The sequence below is a fragment of the Mchenga conophoros genome, linkage group LG13, assembly GCF_057382185.1.
Source record: "Mchenga conophoros isolate Kocher_MC1m ecotype Shallow Benthic linkage group LG13, M_conophoros_male_GT1.1, whole genome shotgun sequence".
Classification (NCBI taxonomy): Eukaryota; Metazoa; Chordata; class Actinopteri; order Cichliformes; family Cichlidae; genus Mchenga; species Mchenga conophoros.
The window spans coordinates 11,061,841-11,079,989 of record NC_140538.1 but is presented as its reverse complement, the minus strand read 5'-3'; the positions used below and the strand labels follow the sequence as shown (position 1 = coordinate 11,079,989).

Below are 18,149 nucleotides of genomic sequence, written 5' to 3'. Positions count from 1 at the left end.
CCTGTGTTGCTGTTGCATGGTCTGAGATCTGAGTGGTGGATAAATGCAGGGCAAAGGGTGGATGACGGTGGAGGAACAGCACAGCGCTGTGGACTCAGTCGGTACTTTTGAATATACGAATAATTCCAGACAGCCGATAAAATAGAGCTGACACATTCAGACAGCGGGGACTCAAAGGACAATGAGTCCGCAGATGTAAATAGAAACCGAGAAGTTTGTGTAACTTGGTATGAATAACATAGCTGTTATTAATAATTCACAAGCTAATACTGGTTTCCTTACATCGGTTGCAATCCCCGACTGTTTAAAATGATAAATATTCATCAACGTAATTATAAGAGACTTTAATCGTTCAGATATGTTAACCTGTGTCAAACACATATCCAGCTGTCTGCACAAGGTCAGGTTAGCGTTTGAATATGATTTATGTACGGAGAAAGGACCGCCTCGTGGATTCTGTCTCGTGACGCCCCGCTTTCTAACTCGGCCAATTTTTTTTTTTTTTTTTTTTGTCTTTTCAAATGCTCGTTTCAAAATATATAAAGGGCATTATTTCCAGCATTAAACCCACTGCTCGAGCCTGAGCCATAGCGCATACCAAGTTCCGCTCAAAGCAAAAGCACCTCACGGGTCCTACACTGCCTTTTGAGGAATCATTTGATAGCCCTATTAACTTTCATGTAACATTGTTTCTTGAAGGCATCCACAGCGAGCGCTTCAGTGTCATTACTCTGAGAAATGTGCTTTCATACTGAACGTCGTTTACAGAAGTCCTGGAAGATACATAGTCTCGTAAAAGCCCTTAAACGCAGAATAATGGCACAAAGTCAGCTTCTGTGGGCAGAATATTTTGCTCAGATCCTGTTTTTTATTTTTCTATTTACAGTTATGTTTCATAGCTGAGTGATTTTGTTTTAAATATTTGAGTTGGACTTTAATATTTTACCTAAATAAGCGGTCGCGAATAATAGAAATGTGCCGAAAAGGCCACTATAAAATATTTTCTTAATCGGATTAGAATACAAATATGGGCGATGTTTCTCGCGGCGTATTTAATTGAAAACATATTTTTTCGGTGTCGCTTCAACGACGGAAACGCCATGTTTTAAACTCTAGAAAAATACGTCCCTTTCAGGACCTTGCCAATCCATTCAAGCCAGCAAGTTTGGAGAGCGTGTTGAGTTTAATCAATTCATAACGTCGAGATGGAGCCGAACTCACTGAAGGTAACGTTTGATATCAACCGTCGATTTGTTTTATTTTCGCATTGCGCTAAACGCCACCTGCTCTAAAGTATCCTCATGTTCCTATCCACAAAACTTTAAACATACAGCATTTGTATGACTACATCTGTGAATATGTTGACCATCTAAAAATAGTTACATGATACTAATTGTTTGCTTAAGACGGAGAGATCCTAATTTGATATTAGCCAACTATGCGTAATAACGCAGGGACATTAGAAATGTTTTTTTTCGCCTTGTTACAAATTGTTTACGAAAACGAGTTGATAAGCAATGTAAATATTTCCCTGTTTGCCTTTTTTTCCCCTCTACAGTGGGTGGGCTCGTCTTGCGGTTTACATGGACCATATATATTCTATAAAGCCTTTAAATTTAACCGGGACGCCAAACCGAGAATCCTGTCTCTCGGAGACTTTTTCTTCGTCAGATGCAAACCGGAGGATCCTATTTGCATAGCGGAGCTTCAGCTGCTCTGGGAAGAAAGAACAAGCAAACAACTTTTATCAAGCTCCAAACTTTATTTTCTACCCGAGGATACTCCCCAGGGACGCACAGTCACTCATGGAGAGGTAGGAATATTAATCGTCTGATGAATAATTGTGAATTTTTTTGGTGTTTTTAGTCCACCTCGTTCGGGAGGATTTAATTTAACATCTTTACCGCATTAAGAGTTGGCATTGGATGTCTCCGGTGACACGGGCATTTATAAACACAGGCACTGTTACTGACAATGATTGATGCGAGCAGTAAAAGGACTGACCTACAGCGGTATTTTCTTTTTCCACTAGTTTTACTTTTAGTCTGTTTGTCTATTGTGCTGTCAACTGCTGAATGTGCACTTGTCCAGCTGCGCTCAATAAGGCTGCCGCTGAGCTCTGTGGGGTTAATTGTGTTATAAAGGGGAAAATCCGCAACAATCCTGCGCCTGGGCTCTGTCATTTCATTTCTGGGTAAAGCGTGTCAAGCGCAGACATATGGGCGGAAATTGCGAAACGGTAATGAATGCATGGGATCAAACTGGCTCAGATCGGTCGCTACGATAGTTATTAGATATTTTGTAATGCAGCCTGATGTTGAAAGAAGTAGAGCGAGTCATAAAGCGTGGCAGAGCAAAAAGCCAGCGCTGACACGTTTTAGCTACTCTCCGCGTTTTGCATAATTTTCCATGTGAGCATCCATCCTTAATAATGTGATATTGCACTTAAAACCTCTGTGTGTTGAATTACGCTGTTGTTGGCACAGAAAAGCAATAGTTATAATTGGCTGTGGCCATATGTGGCGCTTGTGATCCGGTTACATCGCTGCACTGAATGGCATTAGTCTGATTATTGAGTTTTTCTAACCGGCTGTAAAACAAATGATGTGTTGTTTTTTTCCCTGATACGACCGCAGCACTTTAATTACTGCTATGTGCTTTTGATCACTTGCGGCTGCATTGAAATCACCCTCTGGTGCTCATATATTGTTTATAGGGAAGGACAAAGCCGTGTTTGTACTTGACTCTTCCGCTGAAGGTTTACTTACATTCTTTCCTCTTGAGTAATAGAGTGCCTATCACATTTCCCTTTCATGAAAAAGGTGGCTATTTATGGGCAGCGCTTTAGACAAACTATCATTCTTGTATGAACTGGTATCATCTCCCGAAATCCCCTCGCGTTAGTCTTTAGCACGCTGCAATTATTTAGTAATTACTTCGAGTGCATGCATTGCTGATTCTAAGGCAACGCTTGCGCAACGACGTGTCTTCCCCGCCCCTTTCCCAAAGACTTATTTGCATTGCAAAGTGCTTACATTCCACTCCACTGGACATCATATCTGGAAAATATGATACTTAACTACCAGAAGGTGTGTCCTGGCAGTGCAAATGAAACCTCATATTTGTCATATATATGAAAAAGTGCAGGATAAGAGAAGTCACAGCAGAAATAAAAAGCAGTCTCTATGCATAAACAAGGCATTGTAATGATTATAGAAGAGGGCTGATATGTTTAAGTGCAATGTAGGTGCCTCCAGGCTGACCTCAATTAAAGGACTTGTCAAACACTCCACTCTCAGCAAATCGGACTACTTACTGTATATTACAGAGTGGAAATTGCCCTGACAACTTCAAGTCAGTTTATGACCTTCACAGAGCCCATTCAGATTCTCGCTGACTTTGCCCCATAACACTAATCTGCACCGCATGAGTCAGCTAGGAGTGCTTACAGAGGCAAGCCGTAATCCAAAAAACAAACAGGAAGGGCAAGCCAGTCTGACAATAAAGCTATGACATTAAAACTCATCGGCTGCTAAACTCTGCGTCTGAGTGATGTATGTGTGAAAAGGTAAACATTAGAGAGAAGTTCATTTTTAGCTGCGCTGAAAAGTGGTGTATAAAGACAGATTAATGACTGTGGAGCCACGCTGACTCTAAATCTGTAATTGACTGGCTGAAAATCAGGGGTTCAAATTAGCCCAGTGACTCATGCAGATATGAACTTGATAACTTGCAGTTCTCAGGAAGTGTGTTGTTTTCACAAGGTTTTGGTGTTAAATGAGCACGGGCAACATCATGAGGTAAAGCCACAATTTATAACATTCACTCTCAGATCATGTGAGATTTACTCTTGAATATTTTCACACAACATAAAGCAGAATCAGTGTATGACTTATGACAGTCGGTGCTGCTTTGCTCTCTTTCTCCAACAGATCATGCCTTGTATCTTGTAGATAACTATTATCTTAAGCCTGAAGCCAATATCCTCCAAATACCAAAAAGGCATGACTTTGTTTTAAGATATCAAAACAGCCATATATTGAACAATTCCCCAGAATTGGATTACTGATTCACTTGTGTTCTCAGTGCTGTGGTATGATGTAATTTCCTGGTTATTTCTCAGGTATTTGTTTGCTCTCAGCCTCTCCTGCGCTGTATTTGTCATGTTTTGCTGTGCTGTGCAGTGACAAGAGGAACCAACCCGTGACCTACTGTGCTTGTTTTTCTTCTGTCAAAGGGTTGGAGGTCAATTCCTTTTAAACACAGCCAGCTTTGAATCCACTCAACTTTGGCTGGAAACAAAAATAATGATTCATCGAATAAGCGTAACTCTCGGCGCCCGTATTTGCTGAACGGTTGATAAACAGATCCAGGGAAAAATTTATTAACCTATTTATGCTGAGTTAATTATTAAGTCCATATGTAGAGGAAGCTTTATTTTTCATTGGATCACAGCATGACAAACAGTGTTTACCCCCACCAGTTGAGCTCAGCTTGCTCTTTAAACAGGCTTTGTGTAGAGTTGCTCACCCATTATGACAAACCCTCTATTGGGGCCTCTGCTCTATTTGTCTGCCTGCAAACTGCCACCGACGAAGCAGTCACATGTGTTTTAAAACTCACTGAGTGACACATTATTTCTTCTCACTCCAAATGGCCTGCCTCTCTTGCTGGTGCTGCTCACCGGCTGTAATACTTTCTGTTTTTGGACTCCCTATTTCAGGAGAGAGCTGTTGTAGATAACAGCTCACCACACACACACACACACACACACACACACAACACCCACTTATTGTATACGCTGCTTCAGGCGGTTAATTGCTTATTCTTATCTTATACTATATATCCCACATTAGTGCAAATACAGCAAGGTTCTCTTAATAGGAAGTCACAACCGCAGAGAATATTTCTAGATCATGTTATATTAATGTGCTATTATCATCACCTCTGATTTCATCTGACCTCTCTTCTCCTCTATTCTGTCCCTCTAGCTGACAAGGCTTTGGCTCACACACACATACATACACACACATAGACACAGAGACACACATACACATACACAGACACACTGACAGGCTGGGGACTGCAGCAGTAGGCCAGTATTGATTGCTGTGGAAAACACTTTGGCATGCATCCAGAGCCATTTCTTCAGTACATGGCAGTAGTCCATGCATGTGTTTCAGTGCTTGGAAAGCCAGCTTGTAGGGAAATTAGATTGTATTCATTTGCTGCTTCTTTGATTTTTCCTAAGGGAAAAACCCTGAATGGGTAATTCAAGCATCTGGGATGCTAGTTGAGTTAAGTGTAAGTGGCTTAGATATGCAACCAGCATTTTGATGGATAAGGTCGTTCTGCTGAATGACTCGAGTGTAAATGTGATATGGCACATTTTTACAGTGATCCTTTGAGTGCGTCCATACTGCTCTGTTGCCTTGACCAGTGTGTGCATTATAGCAAATCTCCCCATTCACACAACAATGGCAGGAATTTAGAGGTGGGGTGGGGGGGTTGGAGTGGGGATGTGTTTAGTGTGCATGTGTGGCGTGCACGCATATATGCCTCCTCCTGCCGCAGAACAAGTCATTAACTCTGAACACTGCCCTCCAGTGAATTCCTCACCATTGCTGAAATAGCATGTAAATTATTACCAGCTTTTTAGGATAGTGTAATTTAAAACCTTTAAAATGTAATACACTGGACTTCAAAGGCTATAAAAAACCCCTGCAAACATTCTGATTCTGATTCTTTTCACCAAATGTCTTTGCAGGCTAAAGTAATGATATGTTACAGCGGAGCCTGTTTGTCAACACACAGAAGACTTTTGGTGCTCTTTAGTTCAGTTTTTTCCACTTTGTCATTGACTAACCACTTGAACAGGCAAACATTTGCCTTGATGCATGACTCCAGCGCCCCCAGCTATAGTGGATCGTTATTATAACCTTTGAGGAGAATGCAGCCACAGATGGGAAGCTCTTGCTTAAATCCTCCAGCCAATATTTTTAATTCTTAACTGCGCTCTCTTAGATGGAGCATGTGGAATCAACATGCATTCAGTCTCTCTGTATTTCTATTTATTTATTTATTTATTTATTTATTTTTGCATGCGCATTTGCTAAAATACAAGGATACAAAGCTGCAGCGATTCAAGGGAGCTGACACAGCTTTTTTGTGGTGTCACCTTACATGATGGATGCCTCACCCACTTTCAGTAAGGCTTTGAAAACTCCTCTTATCTTGCTATTTCTCTCTTTCGTTATAACTGCAAAAGAATGCAAAGTTCATAAATCACCCTGGCCGATGTAAGTGAAGTTGCTTAATGGAATCAGTGAATAAAAGATGAGTTCAGCACCCTGCCGATATTACAGCAACATTTATACATGTGAATAAACTGCTTCAATTAAGTGGTAGTACATAATGTACAGTCACCTTTTAAATGCAATGCTTTGAACTCTTTGTAGTCTTTAGGCAGTCTCAAAAAGAAAATATTCTAATTCAATTGTTCCAGGCTTACTCCCCTGAGTTCCTCTTTAATTCCCAGATAAGTTTGTTTTGGGACACTGAAGCCAAGGTCAGTCATGGGGAGGGGAGATAGATAATGAACTCATATTGTGTTTCCTAGCCTCTCTCTCTCTTTCTTTCTCCTTCTTTCTCTCAATTTTTCCACCTCTCTCTTTCTCCCTCTCTGTCTCTTCATTGTCCATGTCACCATGTCCATTACTCAATTACTAATCTCCTTTGGCCTTAGGAATTCCAGTGCTGACCTCTCCGAGGCAGCAGGCTGAAACCTTCCCAGCATGACAGGAGCACTGTGTGTATGTGTACGTGTGTGCCCATAGTATAGAAAGATACCCACCAACTGGGAGCATGCACCCCTTGACTCTCAAGCTGAAAGTCCCGTCTGAGCGATGAGATGCTCCGCCGCAGAACGCTGACAGTCAGGAATGTCTGCCTTAATGCTCGCGCACAGTGGCGTGGATTTCTCACAGGGAATTGTTTGGAGTGATATGGAATATTTCAGGGTACATTGTTTGTAATTGGATCACCAAATATAGGATTGGGAATGTCCCTTATGTGCTGTTTTGCCACCAGTACACTATTGCATCCATATAAATTGAATGATATGGATTTTAGCGAGTTTAATTTCAATGAGATTGCTGGAGTCATGGGTTTCTGGAACAGAGTTATCTACAGTTTCGCAGCAGCAGGCTGTTTTTTCTACTTTCAGTCCATTATGTGCAGTCATAGCAATAAATTCACTCAGTAATGTTTTTGGAGATATCATGCTGCTGCAGTAATAACATAAATTATTGATAGAAGTATGGAGCCACGCTGTAACACTGAGCTGTTAATGTGTTATCTTGCATTTTAACTCAACCGTAAAAGGAGCAGTTTGTGTTTATATGGGCTTATTGATGTACCCACAGTAAAATTATGCCAACACATGAAGATATTTAGTGTTGTGTATAAATGCTTCTAATGCATCTGTGTCGGAAGTGTCAATGAAATGACACCAGGCTATTTGGTGTGTTGCTGATGTGGAGTGTCACCTCGTGGCTGCAGGCTTGTAGTCCTCTGACCTATATTATCAAGTGGCCTGCTGGCTGTGTCTGCCGCTTTGCTAAACTATCAACTGCCTAACTCGAAATGACAGCACAGTGTGGATGGGCGGCATTTACAGAGGAGCAGGGCCCCAAGACGCCCCAAATCAGAGGAGTGAGAAGAAGACCCCTGCAACGCTGCTACAGTGATTAATCTTAGTAAAATTAGTCAATTAATGGGGCTGACAGAATGTTAGTCAACAGCAGTTTAGCAAGTAGGTTAGCAGTTATTGTAGTCATCATTTCCCCTATTATTACGCATTATTTTCTTAATCAATTTTACTGACTGATACTGGAAATTTGTGGTTTCTTTGAACAATCACATTATTGAGAAGCCTTTGGTATAGCATGCAGGGGTTCTTCAGATGATCCCAATTTTGCTTTTTATGATCTATCATTATACATAAACAATAACAAGTGGATGGTACAGATCCTGGCCTGGATATCTACCAGTTATAGCCCCCCAACAAACTGACCATTGCCCTCATGTCTGATGATATTCAATCAGACTAGCTGAGGGGTTCTTCTGTTGCTAGATCAGTGCCTTTAAATTTCTCGTTGGACCCAGTAGTGTGAAAACTATTCAGGTTTCTGTTGCTGTGGTGTAAGAAGCTCAGAATATACTCAGAACTGAGACATCACAACTTCTAGGAGTTTAATATTTATTCGAAAATATCAACAATGTTCAGTTTAATTTGATATCAAATATTGAGTGGGCCCAGCTTTAAATATTTTCTCTTGCAATGCCACTTTGACTCCAGGCTAAAAGTCATGAAGGAAATAGTCATTTGTTGTAGCTGCAGTTCAGTGTTTTTCTCAGTGTAAGGGCAAAAGAGGTTGGTGCAATGCTGCTGTTTTGATCATTTCTCAACAACTTACGGACTTGGCTGGTTTTCAGAAGCCTTTTACGGAAACACAGCACATTACCAAACTCTTTACCTAAACATTTCTCAATCAAATATCATGACTTATGCAAACCACAAGCCAAAATTCATCTTCCTGCTGCAGCTCACAGACTCGCTGCTGTAAAGTTGTGCAGCCAAAGTACAGAAGGGAAAGGAAAGGCATTATATGGCAAAGTAATGGATGTAGCCTGTTTTCAGGGCTGCAGCTCTGTTCATAGACTGATTATATTCTGGACTGTGTTGACAGCTCCTGAATTGCGCTCACCTGTTGTGTTTTGCTCTCAAGCCGAACAAGTCCCCAAACAGCATCTGTTGACAGTCACACAAGGCACCATGTCATTCACCTGATTAATATAGAGGGAATGGCTGTGTGTTTTTAAGGTTTGATATAGCTGCGTGTATGCTCCGGTGTGCTATTGGGAGACTTGAATTACTGCCGTTTGACTGTTTGAGCATTCAGTGCATTATTTTAGCTGTAAATGGGTTCAAGTGCAATATTTCATGATGTTGTTTCTCAATATGCTGTCAAGAGATTGCATCAAAGTATAGTAGGTAATTCTGTAGAAATACACTACAATGTGGTTTTTGGCTGCAGGCTGAATGCTATTTACTGTTGCTCTACATTATTCAAATGTCCGGCTTTTCTGAAGGCAGAAACAGCAGTCAGTTTTTCATTGCATGGAAAGCCGGTTACAACCACCCGCCACCACTTGACAGCTGAAGACAGCTCATTATAAGAAGACCGAAAACCCATGTTTGATGTTTCTACTTAGTGAGGGAGGCACAGCTATATCAAGCTATCCCTCGCAGGCTTTTCCTTTATAAGGAAATACTGTCTCCAACTGGTTGGGATTTGATATGCCTTTAGTTGCAATGATGTGAGAACTGAATATGGGTAATTGTATAGACAGAGCACTCAGGGAGAATCTGAAACACACAAAAGCCATATGCATGTTTCTGGAATTTGGTGACAAACTCGAAACAAATACGACATTAAATGGCTAAAAAAAAAACAGCTTATCTTAACATTTAAAGATTCACAAAGAAAGGATTTGTTCTAAAGTGTAGCTTTATTTTGTCCACACCCTCTGCCAACACACATTGATATGACATAAATGGCTGTTATTTTAATGTCGACAGCTCTTTGAGGGGAAATAAGTACAGGCAGACAGATGCCTGGTAAATTGGAGATAACCAAGGTAAACATCAGAGACCTACTCAGTGTGTCTGCGTTTCTGCCCGTACACATCTGTCCTCCAGATTTCCCTGTTTCTGTAATAGCCATCTTACAGCACAGCACTCCATTCTGTTGGTAACAAGCACTTCAGCCATTAGCCCTTCAAATGGAAACACATTTAAGCATGTCTGCTTCCTTCCCTCCTCTGGACTTGTAGTTCTTTTGAGCATGAGAGTTATTAAAAGGAGCTGAATCCACCGTAGGAAAAAAATAGGTTGAAGCACACACAGACGGGAGAACAAATCTTATTAAGCAAGCCAACTGAGCAGACTGAAGTATGTACACAAAACGTTGCCTCTGTGTCAACCATGCGCGTCACTGCTATAAATTTACATTTTATAGTTTCCTGACAGTGCCACATTAGTTTTACTGTGCACTGAAGAAACCTGTGGCTACAGCGTTTTCCTCTTCATTCATTACATTCCCGGTATAACAAATTACATTTCAACTGCTCTTCTTCACTTTGAAGGTGTAATCATAGCCACTGAGTTTTAGAGCATAAAATCTTAACATTCACGGTGATTATCAGGAGCCCGACTTCCTAAACGCTAATCAAAGAGTCAAAAACACCTATGTCCTCAATGACATTGATTTAGTTGCTGGCATAAATTCAATTCAGCAATCATCCACATCATCCATATTCATGGTGCGGTAATTTACTTACATTAAGGTGCATCCAAAGCCATAACGTTACTTTATGCACATACAAATTGAGATTATACACAGGCCGTTTAGCTGTTGTGTCCTATTTATTCTATAAACTCTCATTTCGACTCTGATCTTTGGTCTAATTTTAATCCTCTCTTTTTTTACCCAAACTTTGACCCTGATTATGCTCAGCTTAGTTTGAGTAGTGGACCTGATGTGGTGCAATACTTTACTTAAGACGCTACTTTTACGTTAGTATATTTCAGAGCAACACTTTCACTTTTATGAGAGTTTTTCTTTTTTAGAAAAGTATAATTTTGAACCTGTATGTGTTTTCTGTACTGTATTCTATAATTATTTGTGTTTGTTTTAGGTTTTCTAATCTCATAAACCCAAGTTGTGTAATTATTTACACACCACAGTTGGTTATTGTTGGTCTCGGTTATTAAAAATAGCACATCTGCATACTTGGAGATGTGCTGTTTTGAAATGTTTATGTGTCTATGCAACAAAACCATTTCAGAGCCATAAAATTGTGGTGGAACTAGATGATCCATTTCCGTGGCACAGCTGCGTTTATGTAACTCGCTACGTGATTCTGCTCCTGCCTCTTTTCAGCACGAAGTAATTGCGCTGTCTGAGAAGGTGATCGTGCGACTGGAGGACCTGGTGAAGTGGACGGTACCAGACTTCTCAGGATGGGACAACAGTCTCAAGGCCGAGCCGTTGAAACCCTCGGTGCTCCGGGAGCTGGGGACCAATGGGAGGAGGGAGGCCCTCCACCGCTACAGGGAGAGCACCCTTACCAGTGGACTCAACTTCAAGGATGTCCAGAGGGAGAGGGCACAGCTAGGTGAGCTCCGGCAGAGACCTCAATTTCTTTTTAGCCTTTTATGAGGTTATTTTTATTATTTTCCTTCATTCCAAAAGGTTACTGTCATCTTTCCATTTTCTCTGGGCTGCTGTGTTGAATGTTTATGTATTTGTGTCCCATGTTCACCATTTATCATCATATGTTTATTGTCCTTTGGTTGGTTTAACAAGTGTTGTCTTGACTGGAGTAATTCATCAGTGCATAGTTGGAATTACTCCCGCTATAATGAGCTAAGAATCACACTAATACAAGCAGGCTAGAGGTAATGGCAGTGTGTTTGCCAACATATTATCATCTTACAGTGTTACAGCTCCGTTTTCTGAGTGTGACAACAACAAAGACTGCACTGCAAAAATCACATCATTCTGCTGGCAATGTCATAAATAATTGAGTTACATCAAACTGCAGTATAAGGCACCTCTGATACTGTCTTATCCATCAGTTCAGATCATAATTGGCTGTGTAGCTCAGCAGCCTTAAGGATCATTGCTGTGTGTATCTGAATGGCTGTCTGGTGTATTCATCATGTACACCGTGCCATTAAGTGTCAGTGAATGCTTGTTTCTTGAAGCAGGCTCTTGGGTTCTCACTACAGCCTTACCCATGAATCAACCCCAACGTAAAGCTGGATGTCTCTGGAGATGACTCATCTGATTCAGATAGGAAACTCTGGCATTTGAGCCTAATAATCAGAAAGAACATTATGTTCCCTTTGAAGCCTTTTCCTACTTATTTGCCTTTCCCTCACTTGGCTGTGATGCAATGCCAAATACTGCTTATAATGGTTTTACATAGCATAGCAAACATGCTTGAAATGCCATCAATTACAGTATTTCTTGTCAGATCACCAGTGCCTTTCCTTGCGATTTAAGCAAGCCAGAATTTTTTAGCTTCCTGATCCTCTAATAATTAATTTTTAATAACCATCTTATTCCTAAAGCCAACATGGAAGTAAAACTGCTACAGGCTTTAAAAATACTTTTTTTTCTTCTGTAGAAAATAGTGATTTATTGATGACTCTTGTAGTGTTTTCTGCTCAGGATCTTCCGGGAAGAGAGGCTGTTGTGTTTCTGTGTGATGCTGTAATGCCCTTGATTACTCGACATTGCTTGAATCTCATACGCAAAAAGGACAAGGCGATCAATAATGAATGCTTTGTTGTTATTCCAGTAATCAATATAGCGTGAATGTGCCTGCAGGCGCGTGTGTGTGTCTATGATTGCTCGCTTTCATAAATAGATGTGTCAGCTTGCTTCTGAAATGGTATTATGCTCCTTATTTGGATTTTCTTTAAACGTGTGGTATAGTCTAGAATTTATAGATTTAACTGTTGTTGGTGTAATAACCTGATGATAACGCTGTTGCTACTGAGAGCCTGCCTCTGTGTGTGCGTGAATGCATGTGTGTGTGCATGTGTTGCTAATGAGCAGCGCTGCCGTTAATGACTCCATCAGGCTGTTTCTAAATGCACTTGTCACTCCGATGGGACACTCCGCCAGAGAATCTGCCCAGTCAGCAGAACGGGCTCAGGCTCTGGCAGGGCACCAGAGACACACATACACACATAGATGCACACGCATGATACACACCGACAATCAGTGGTGTGCACTCACTTATCCATTTGTTTGTTTGTTCACTATATCTTTGGCGTGTGTCAGTTGTTGACAGTCTAACAATATGAGAGAGGCAGAGAGTTTGGGAGAGAAATATGAAATATGCCACTGCAATGCTGCTGACTACCAAAATGAAATATTCATACCACAGCAGCAGCAGATCAGATATAAAAGTAGCCTTAAAGCATCCTGTAGCTGAATGCTTGTAATTCTGTACAATACGTTCGCTCATTGACTAAACTAATGCTTTTATGATACAACTCTACACGCTTCTTCTTCTCTTTTTTTTTTAGATTCTTTTAGCCTGAAGTGGCAGCCTTCTTTATAACTTGAGTGATGCATTTGCTGATTGTTATTCTCAGGCTGATGTGTAACTATGTCAGAAGAATTGGATTGTTCCTCATAACAGGATACTGCAGCAATACCACAAGCTGCACAGAAAAGCATTGTGAGCTAAAGAGCAATAAAGTGTGCCATTGTTATCGAGGAAAACTTCTTTTTTTTTTTTTTTTTTCCAAGTGTGCATCCTAACTTTTCCTGGCATGCTGCCAGCGTGAATAAAGTGCACTGCTGTGCATTTGTGTCTCACAGGCAACATGTGAAAAATAAAAGACAAATGTGTTTCAAGCAGCAGGAAGACATTTTTTTGTTTTCATCTGTATTACATTGGGTTTTGTGGTTTGGTAAGCGAACAAAGCTCTACTGTATTCTCTCCTCAGAAATGCGTAAAAAGTGTAACAAAAGATGCCCACATTAAGTAAAGTAATTAATTAGAAGCAAGTGACCTTTACTGCAGTCCTGCACCGTTGGCAGCTCTGCAAAACCTTCAAGGCAGAGAAATTATTGGTATCATAATTCAAATTCCAGCAAGTGTTTCACAAAGTGCCATACCTGAAATAACAGGGTGTCTTTCTTTGGTCTTTTAACAATGTCATCTGTTGAAAGTTAAGTTTTGACATGTATGCCTTGTCACTTTCTTAGCCAAGAAGGTCAAAATTAGGTAATATCTTTATGCTATATTTAAAGCTGCTGCAGCTTCTTAGCTCAGCACCAAAACTGGAAAAACGAGAAACATCTATTCTGGCTCTGACACTGTGTCTCTCCTCAAATACTTCCATTACTACACTTCCATGTAGCACACAATGTACACTTTGTACCTCATTGCATAATAGGTGATTTTTGACTGTGTCAGAGTGAACGTATTGGTAAGCTGTTGGTAGTTGCAGCATTTGAATGTTAGCTCCAAATGTTCTAAATGTTTACAGCTTAGCAAGCCAATGAACACTCATACATTAATCTATAGTGTGGACATTGGGGTAACACAGAAAACCCCCCAAAAATAATAGAGTTCACAGTGTGTTTTAAATCATCTTTTGCAGCATTCTTGCAGATATAACAACTCTATGATACCCCCTGGTGCAGATATCTTTTACATACTTGAACAAACACATTCAATCTTATGTTCCCTCTCTCATGGACAAACTACTCAATAAGACACTTGCTGAAAAACAAATTGTTGCGTAGTCAAAGTCAACATGTTCACGGGAATTTTCCACAAATGACAGAGAGCAAGGTCAGGAAATACAAATAATATATTTCCCAGCTTGCCACCGCCACTTTAAGAAAAGGCACCTATTTTAGGAGTCTAAAATGTTGTGTAGATCTTTGCAGCTAAAATTAAATACATGGGAAAAACGTGTATTTTATAAACAAAGCTGGGCATTGCTTCACAAGATGGACCCATGCTTAAACATACTGTACAGTGGAACCTTTACAATCTGTCCAGTTTTGGCTAAGCACCATATATATCTGGATGTCTATTTGATAGTCCTATCAGCAGTGCTCCTCCTACCTTCTTGGACCTGCTGCACTGCATTAGCCTCACCATTGAAAGCCTTTGTACGTAGCCAAAGTGGTTACCCACCGAGGGTAAGAAGCATGTAATGTCAGTCAACTTTATGACCATTGTAAGTCCACCATCAGTGTACTAGTGCACTCACACCGAGTTATCAGTGTGAACCCGCTTGAACTCAAAATAGCAAAGGGAAATACAGAAGTACTTGATTTGAGGCAATCTGCAGTTCTGTTTTAAGAACTGTGTGGTTTTTTTCTGAAGAATCTCCAGCCCTGAAAAATTGTTGTGTTGAACTGTGTTTGTCTCACTCAAATTCCTAACTAACGATAAAGAGATAGCAAGTCTGCATGGGTGATGTAATGTATTTCGCAGTACTTATGTAATCTGTGGTGTAATTCACTTAATCAGGTAATGTAAACTGTCCACTCAGTTTATCTTGTATTGGAGTGGGTATTAGAGCTTCTTTTTACAGTTCAATCCACCAGGGATGGCTTGCCAGGGAAGTTTACATTCTGCCCCTCTATCTCTCCCTAGAGGACTGGCCTCGTTTTTTTTTTTTCATTGCTGCCTGCCGAAATTGGTTTCTGGTCGTATACTACGAGGCCGAGTGTTTGAGAGCTGTATCTGCTGATACAGTTTGTAGGCTTGTGCTGGGAGACATAGAGTGCTGTAGAAGAAAAATAATAAAGGATTGGAGAAAAAAAGACAGAATGGCTCATGCTCACAAAATAGCTCAATAGGTTTTCTGTCTTGTCTTTCTTTAATTCAAGCCTTCGGTGTGGATGCCACTGAACAGATTGTGAGCTGAGATGATGTGGAGGATTATACAAGGTCATAGCTTGCGACTCCTGCGTTCAAAGAACATAGATGGTGTTCATGACTCCTGCCCTCACCCATAGTATGATCTGTAGGCAGTTCATCCCTCAGCAATTGGAGGGATCAGGGCTCTCCAAGAAAACACTGAGACTAAAGGAACCATGCTGGCAGAAAAAAATAGAGTGAATTGCAGGGATGGTGAATTCGCCCATCTCCTTGACTTTTTTTAAATACTGTTTCTATGCTCTAACACCTTTGAAGATTCAACCATACAAAAATGAAAATTATATGACTCCATCTATTTTTTAATAAAAAAAAATACTACATACTATGTGCAGTGCTGCTCAAAGCTGTAATTTTGATGTTTAACCAACAAATGATGGATTGGATCTGGCAGAACATTTTCATGCAATATTCAGTTAGTAATGGAAATGAAAGCCACTTATTGGAATTCAAGGAAATTCATGTTCATTATGCAACTTTTTGTTGTATGAAAAGCCACAAATAGAGTTCTTTGAATAATGTTTCTATCCAGTAAGTGTGTCAATGTCCAAATTTCACATAACAGATTCGAATGAAAATGCACGTTATTGTGAGCTCTATGCTTAAATCATAACTGACCTTCTTTATAATGTATGCAGTTTCAAGTTAAATACATTTGGAGGGTGCTTTTGTCTAAAAGGAACCTACATATTTTCCACATCTATGCACTAGTGGAGTTTCTTGCCCAAGGGCAGCTTGGGAATTAGAGAAGCTAAGAATCAAACACGTAACTCTCGGATAAACACCTAACCTTCACTACAAAATTGAATTAAAAAATGATGTATGGTTCTATCATTTCCATACAGGATAAGCTACTTTGCATGAATACTGGTTTTGGAACTTGTTATACAAAAAGTCAACACACCAGTTTATGCAAACAGGAAATGACACTTGTACCTTCACATGTCAGTCAGAATGCAACTTCAGAACTGACACTTCAACTTCAGTAACTGACAGTTACTGCTGATGTGATTTTTAAGTGTGTATGAAGCTATTTTAAGTAAATGTTAACAGCATGAAAATTTGGACAAATTTCCCATGTCATGTCCAAACATTTTTCCCTTTCTGTGTCGTCTTGACCCACAGAATGACTTAAGGTGCCCTCTTTGCATTGATGTCGTTGAGTTGTATTGAGCTGCAGCAGATCGACAGTAACACAAAGAGGAAATTTCACACTAAGGAGGACACGGGCACACTTTTAAGTCTAAATGCTGACATGTGGTTGAGCGTATTTAGCGATGTCGCTTTTGTCACTTACACTGATTGATCTCGAAGGCGTAATAGGCCCGTGACACGCGTACCTGGCTTTTTTTTTTCCAAGAATCTTTACAGCCTCGCTCACTCGGGGGATATAGCCGCTGTATTTCCCTCCGATACAACATCTGATCTGTATGCCAGGCTTGGCACATATACCCGAGTTGATATCCTGACAATATTTCAGTCGGAACATTTCAATTTGATGTAGAGGGTAGATTCTGTCCTCTTTCAGAGAAGAGACTGTTCACAGAGTCACAGAATGTTTATGCGGGTAGGGACTTGTGATAAGGAAACAGACAGATGCGGTCTTCTCATGGTTGATTTGTCTTGGTGACAATACAGAACAATATTTGGGACACTGAGTCACTATCACACGTGAAAGCGTTTTATGTTTCGACTGCAACGTGGGAAGGAGTAAGCAGTTTCTTGAAAAAGATAAAGACAACTGGGTTGTGGTGTTACAAGAGTAATGGTATGTTGTGACTCAGGCAAAGAAAGAATGCCATGCTTTCGTAAGACACACTGCCACTGTACTCCTCCGTTCAGAGCATGTGGCAGATTGTATCGTTTGCACTTGTTTGCTTTCCGCCCCTCAGACATATTTGCTTCCCCTTCTGCTTTTTTTTCTCTGCAGAACTAATTCTAGAAACTGTCCAAAATCTCTTTTGAAGTAATTTAATGGAGTGTTTGTATTGATTATGTGCCTTTCTCACCCCCTCCTGTTTTCTTCTCTCCTCCTTTGCTATGTTTTTTTTTTCTTTTGGGGGGTTTATGGCAGTATCTTCTTCATTATGCCCAGACCTGTAGGAGAGAGAATCACAAGCTGTTTTTCCTCACTGATGTGCTCATATCATTAATTCCCTTCTGACTGTGGCCTGGCCGGAAGCCAGAGAATTCTAAATCTGTAAGCAGTAAATTGTGTGCTGGGGTGGAAAAATCTATTAGATGTTTGAGCATGCCTCGAATTTGAATGGGAGAAAGAGAGAGAAAGAGAAAGAGACCACCCAACAGTCGAGCCATATCCTGTTATGGCTCACGCCGTAATCAAATTCAGCTTCTTTGGATAGCTATATTCATCAATAATTTGTGTTATTTTATTTCTGGATTGTCACATAATGTGTTTTTTTGGCTTATGCAATGAAGGGGGCTGAAGGCTGGTGCATGGTTAAACAATGAGAATGGCCTCAGAGGAAATGAAGAGCTCCGTCTCTCCATTAGGGAGGTCTGAAACAACAGTTGTGTCTCTCTTCTCTCCATTAGTCAGGTCTGGAACAACAGAGATGCTATTGATGTGACCTCTGCCA

The 18,149-nt window shown here is 40.5% G+C and overlaps 1 protein-coding gene across 1 annotated transcript in view; it reads left to right on the top strand.

Annotated features, from left to right (window-relative positions):
- The first annotated feature begins 395 nt into the window (after positions 1 to 395).
- arid5b (AT-rich interaction domain 5B) overlaps positions 396 to 18,149 on the top strand; it is a 77,137-nt gene continuing 59,383 nt past the window's right edge. Inside the window, exons 1-3 of the mRNA XM_085296427.1 lie at positions 396 to 1,226; positions 1,559 to 1,813; positions 11,007 to 11,241. Of these exons, the coding sequence (XP_085152553.1) occupies positions 1,206 to 1,226; positions 1,559 to 1,813; positions 11,007 to 11,241 (511 nt within the window). The 5' untranslated portion in view covers positions 396 to 1,205. The remainder of the gene's footprint in view (positions 1,227 to 1,558; positions 1,814 to 11,006; positions 11,242 to 18,149) is intronic.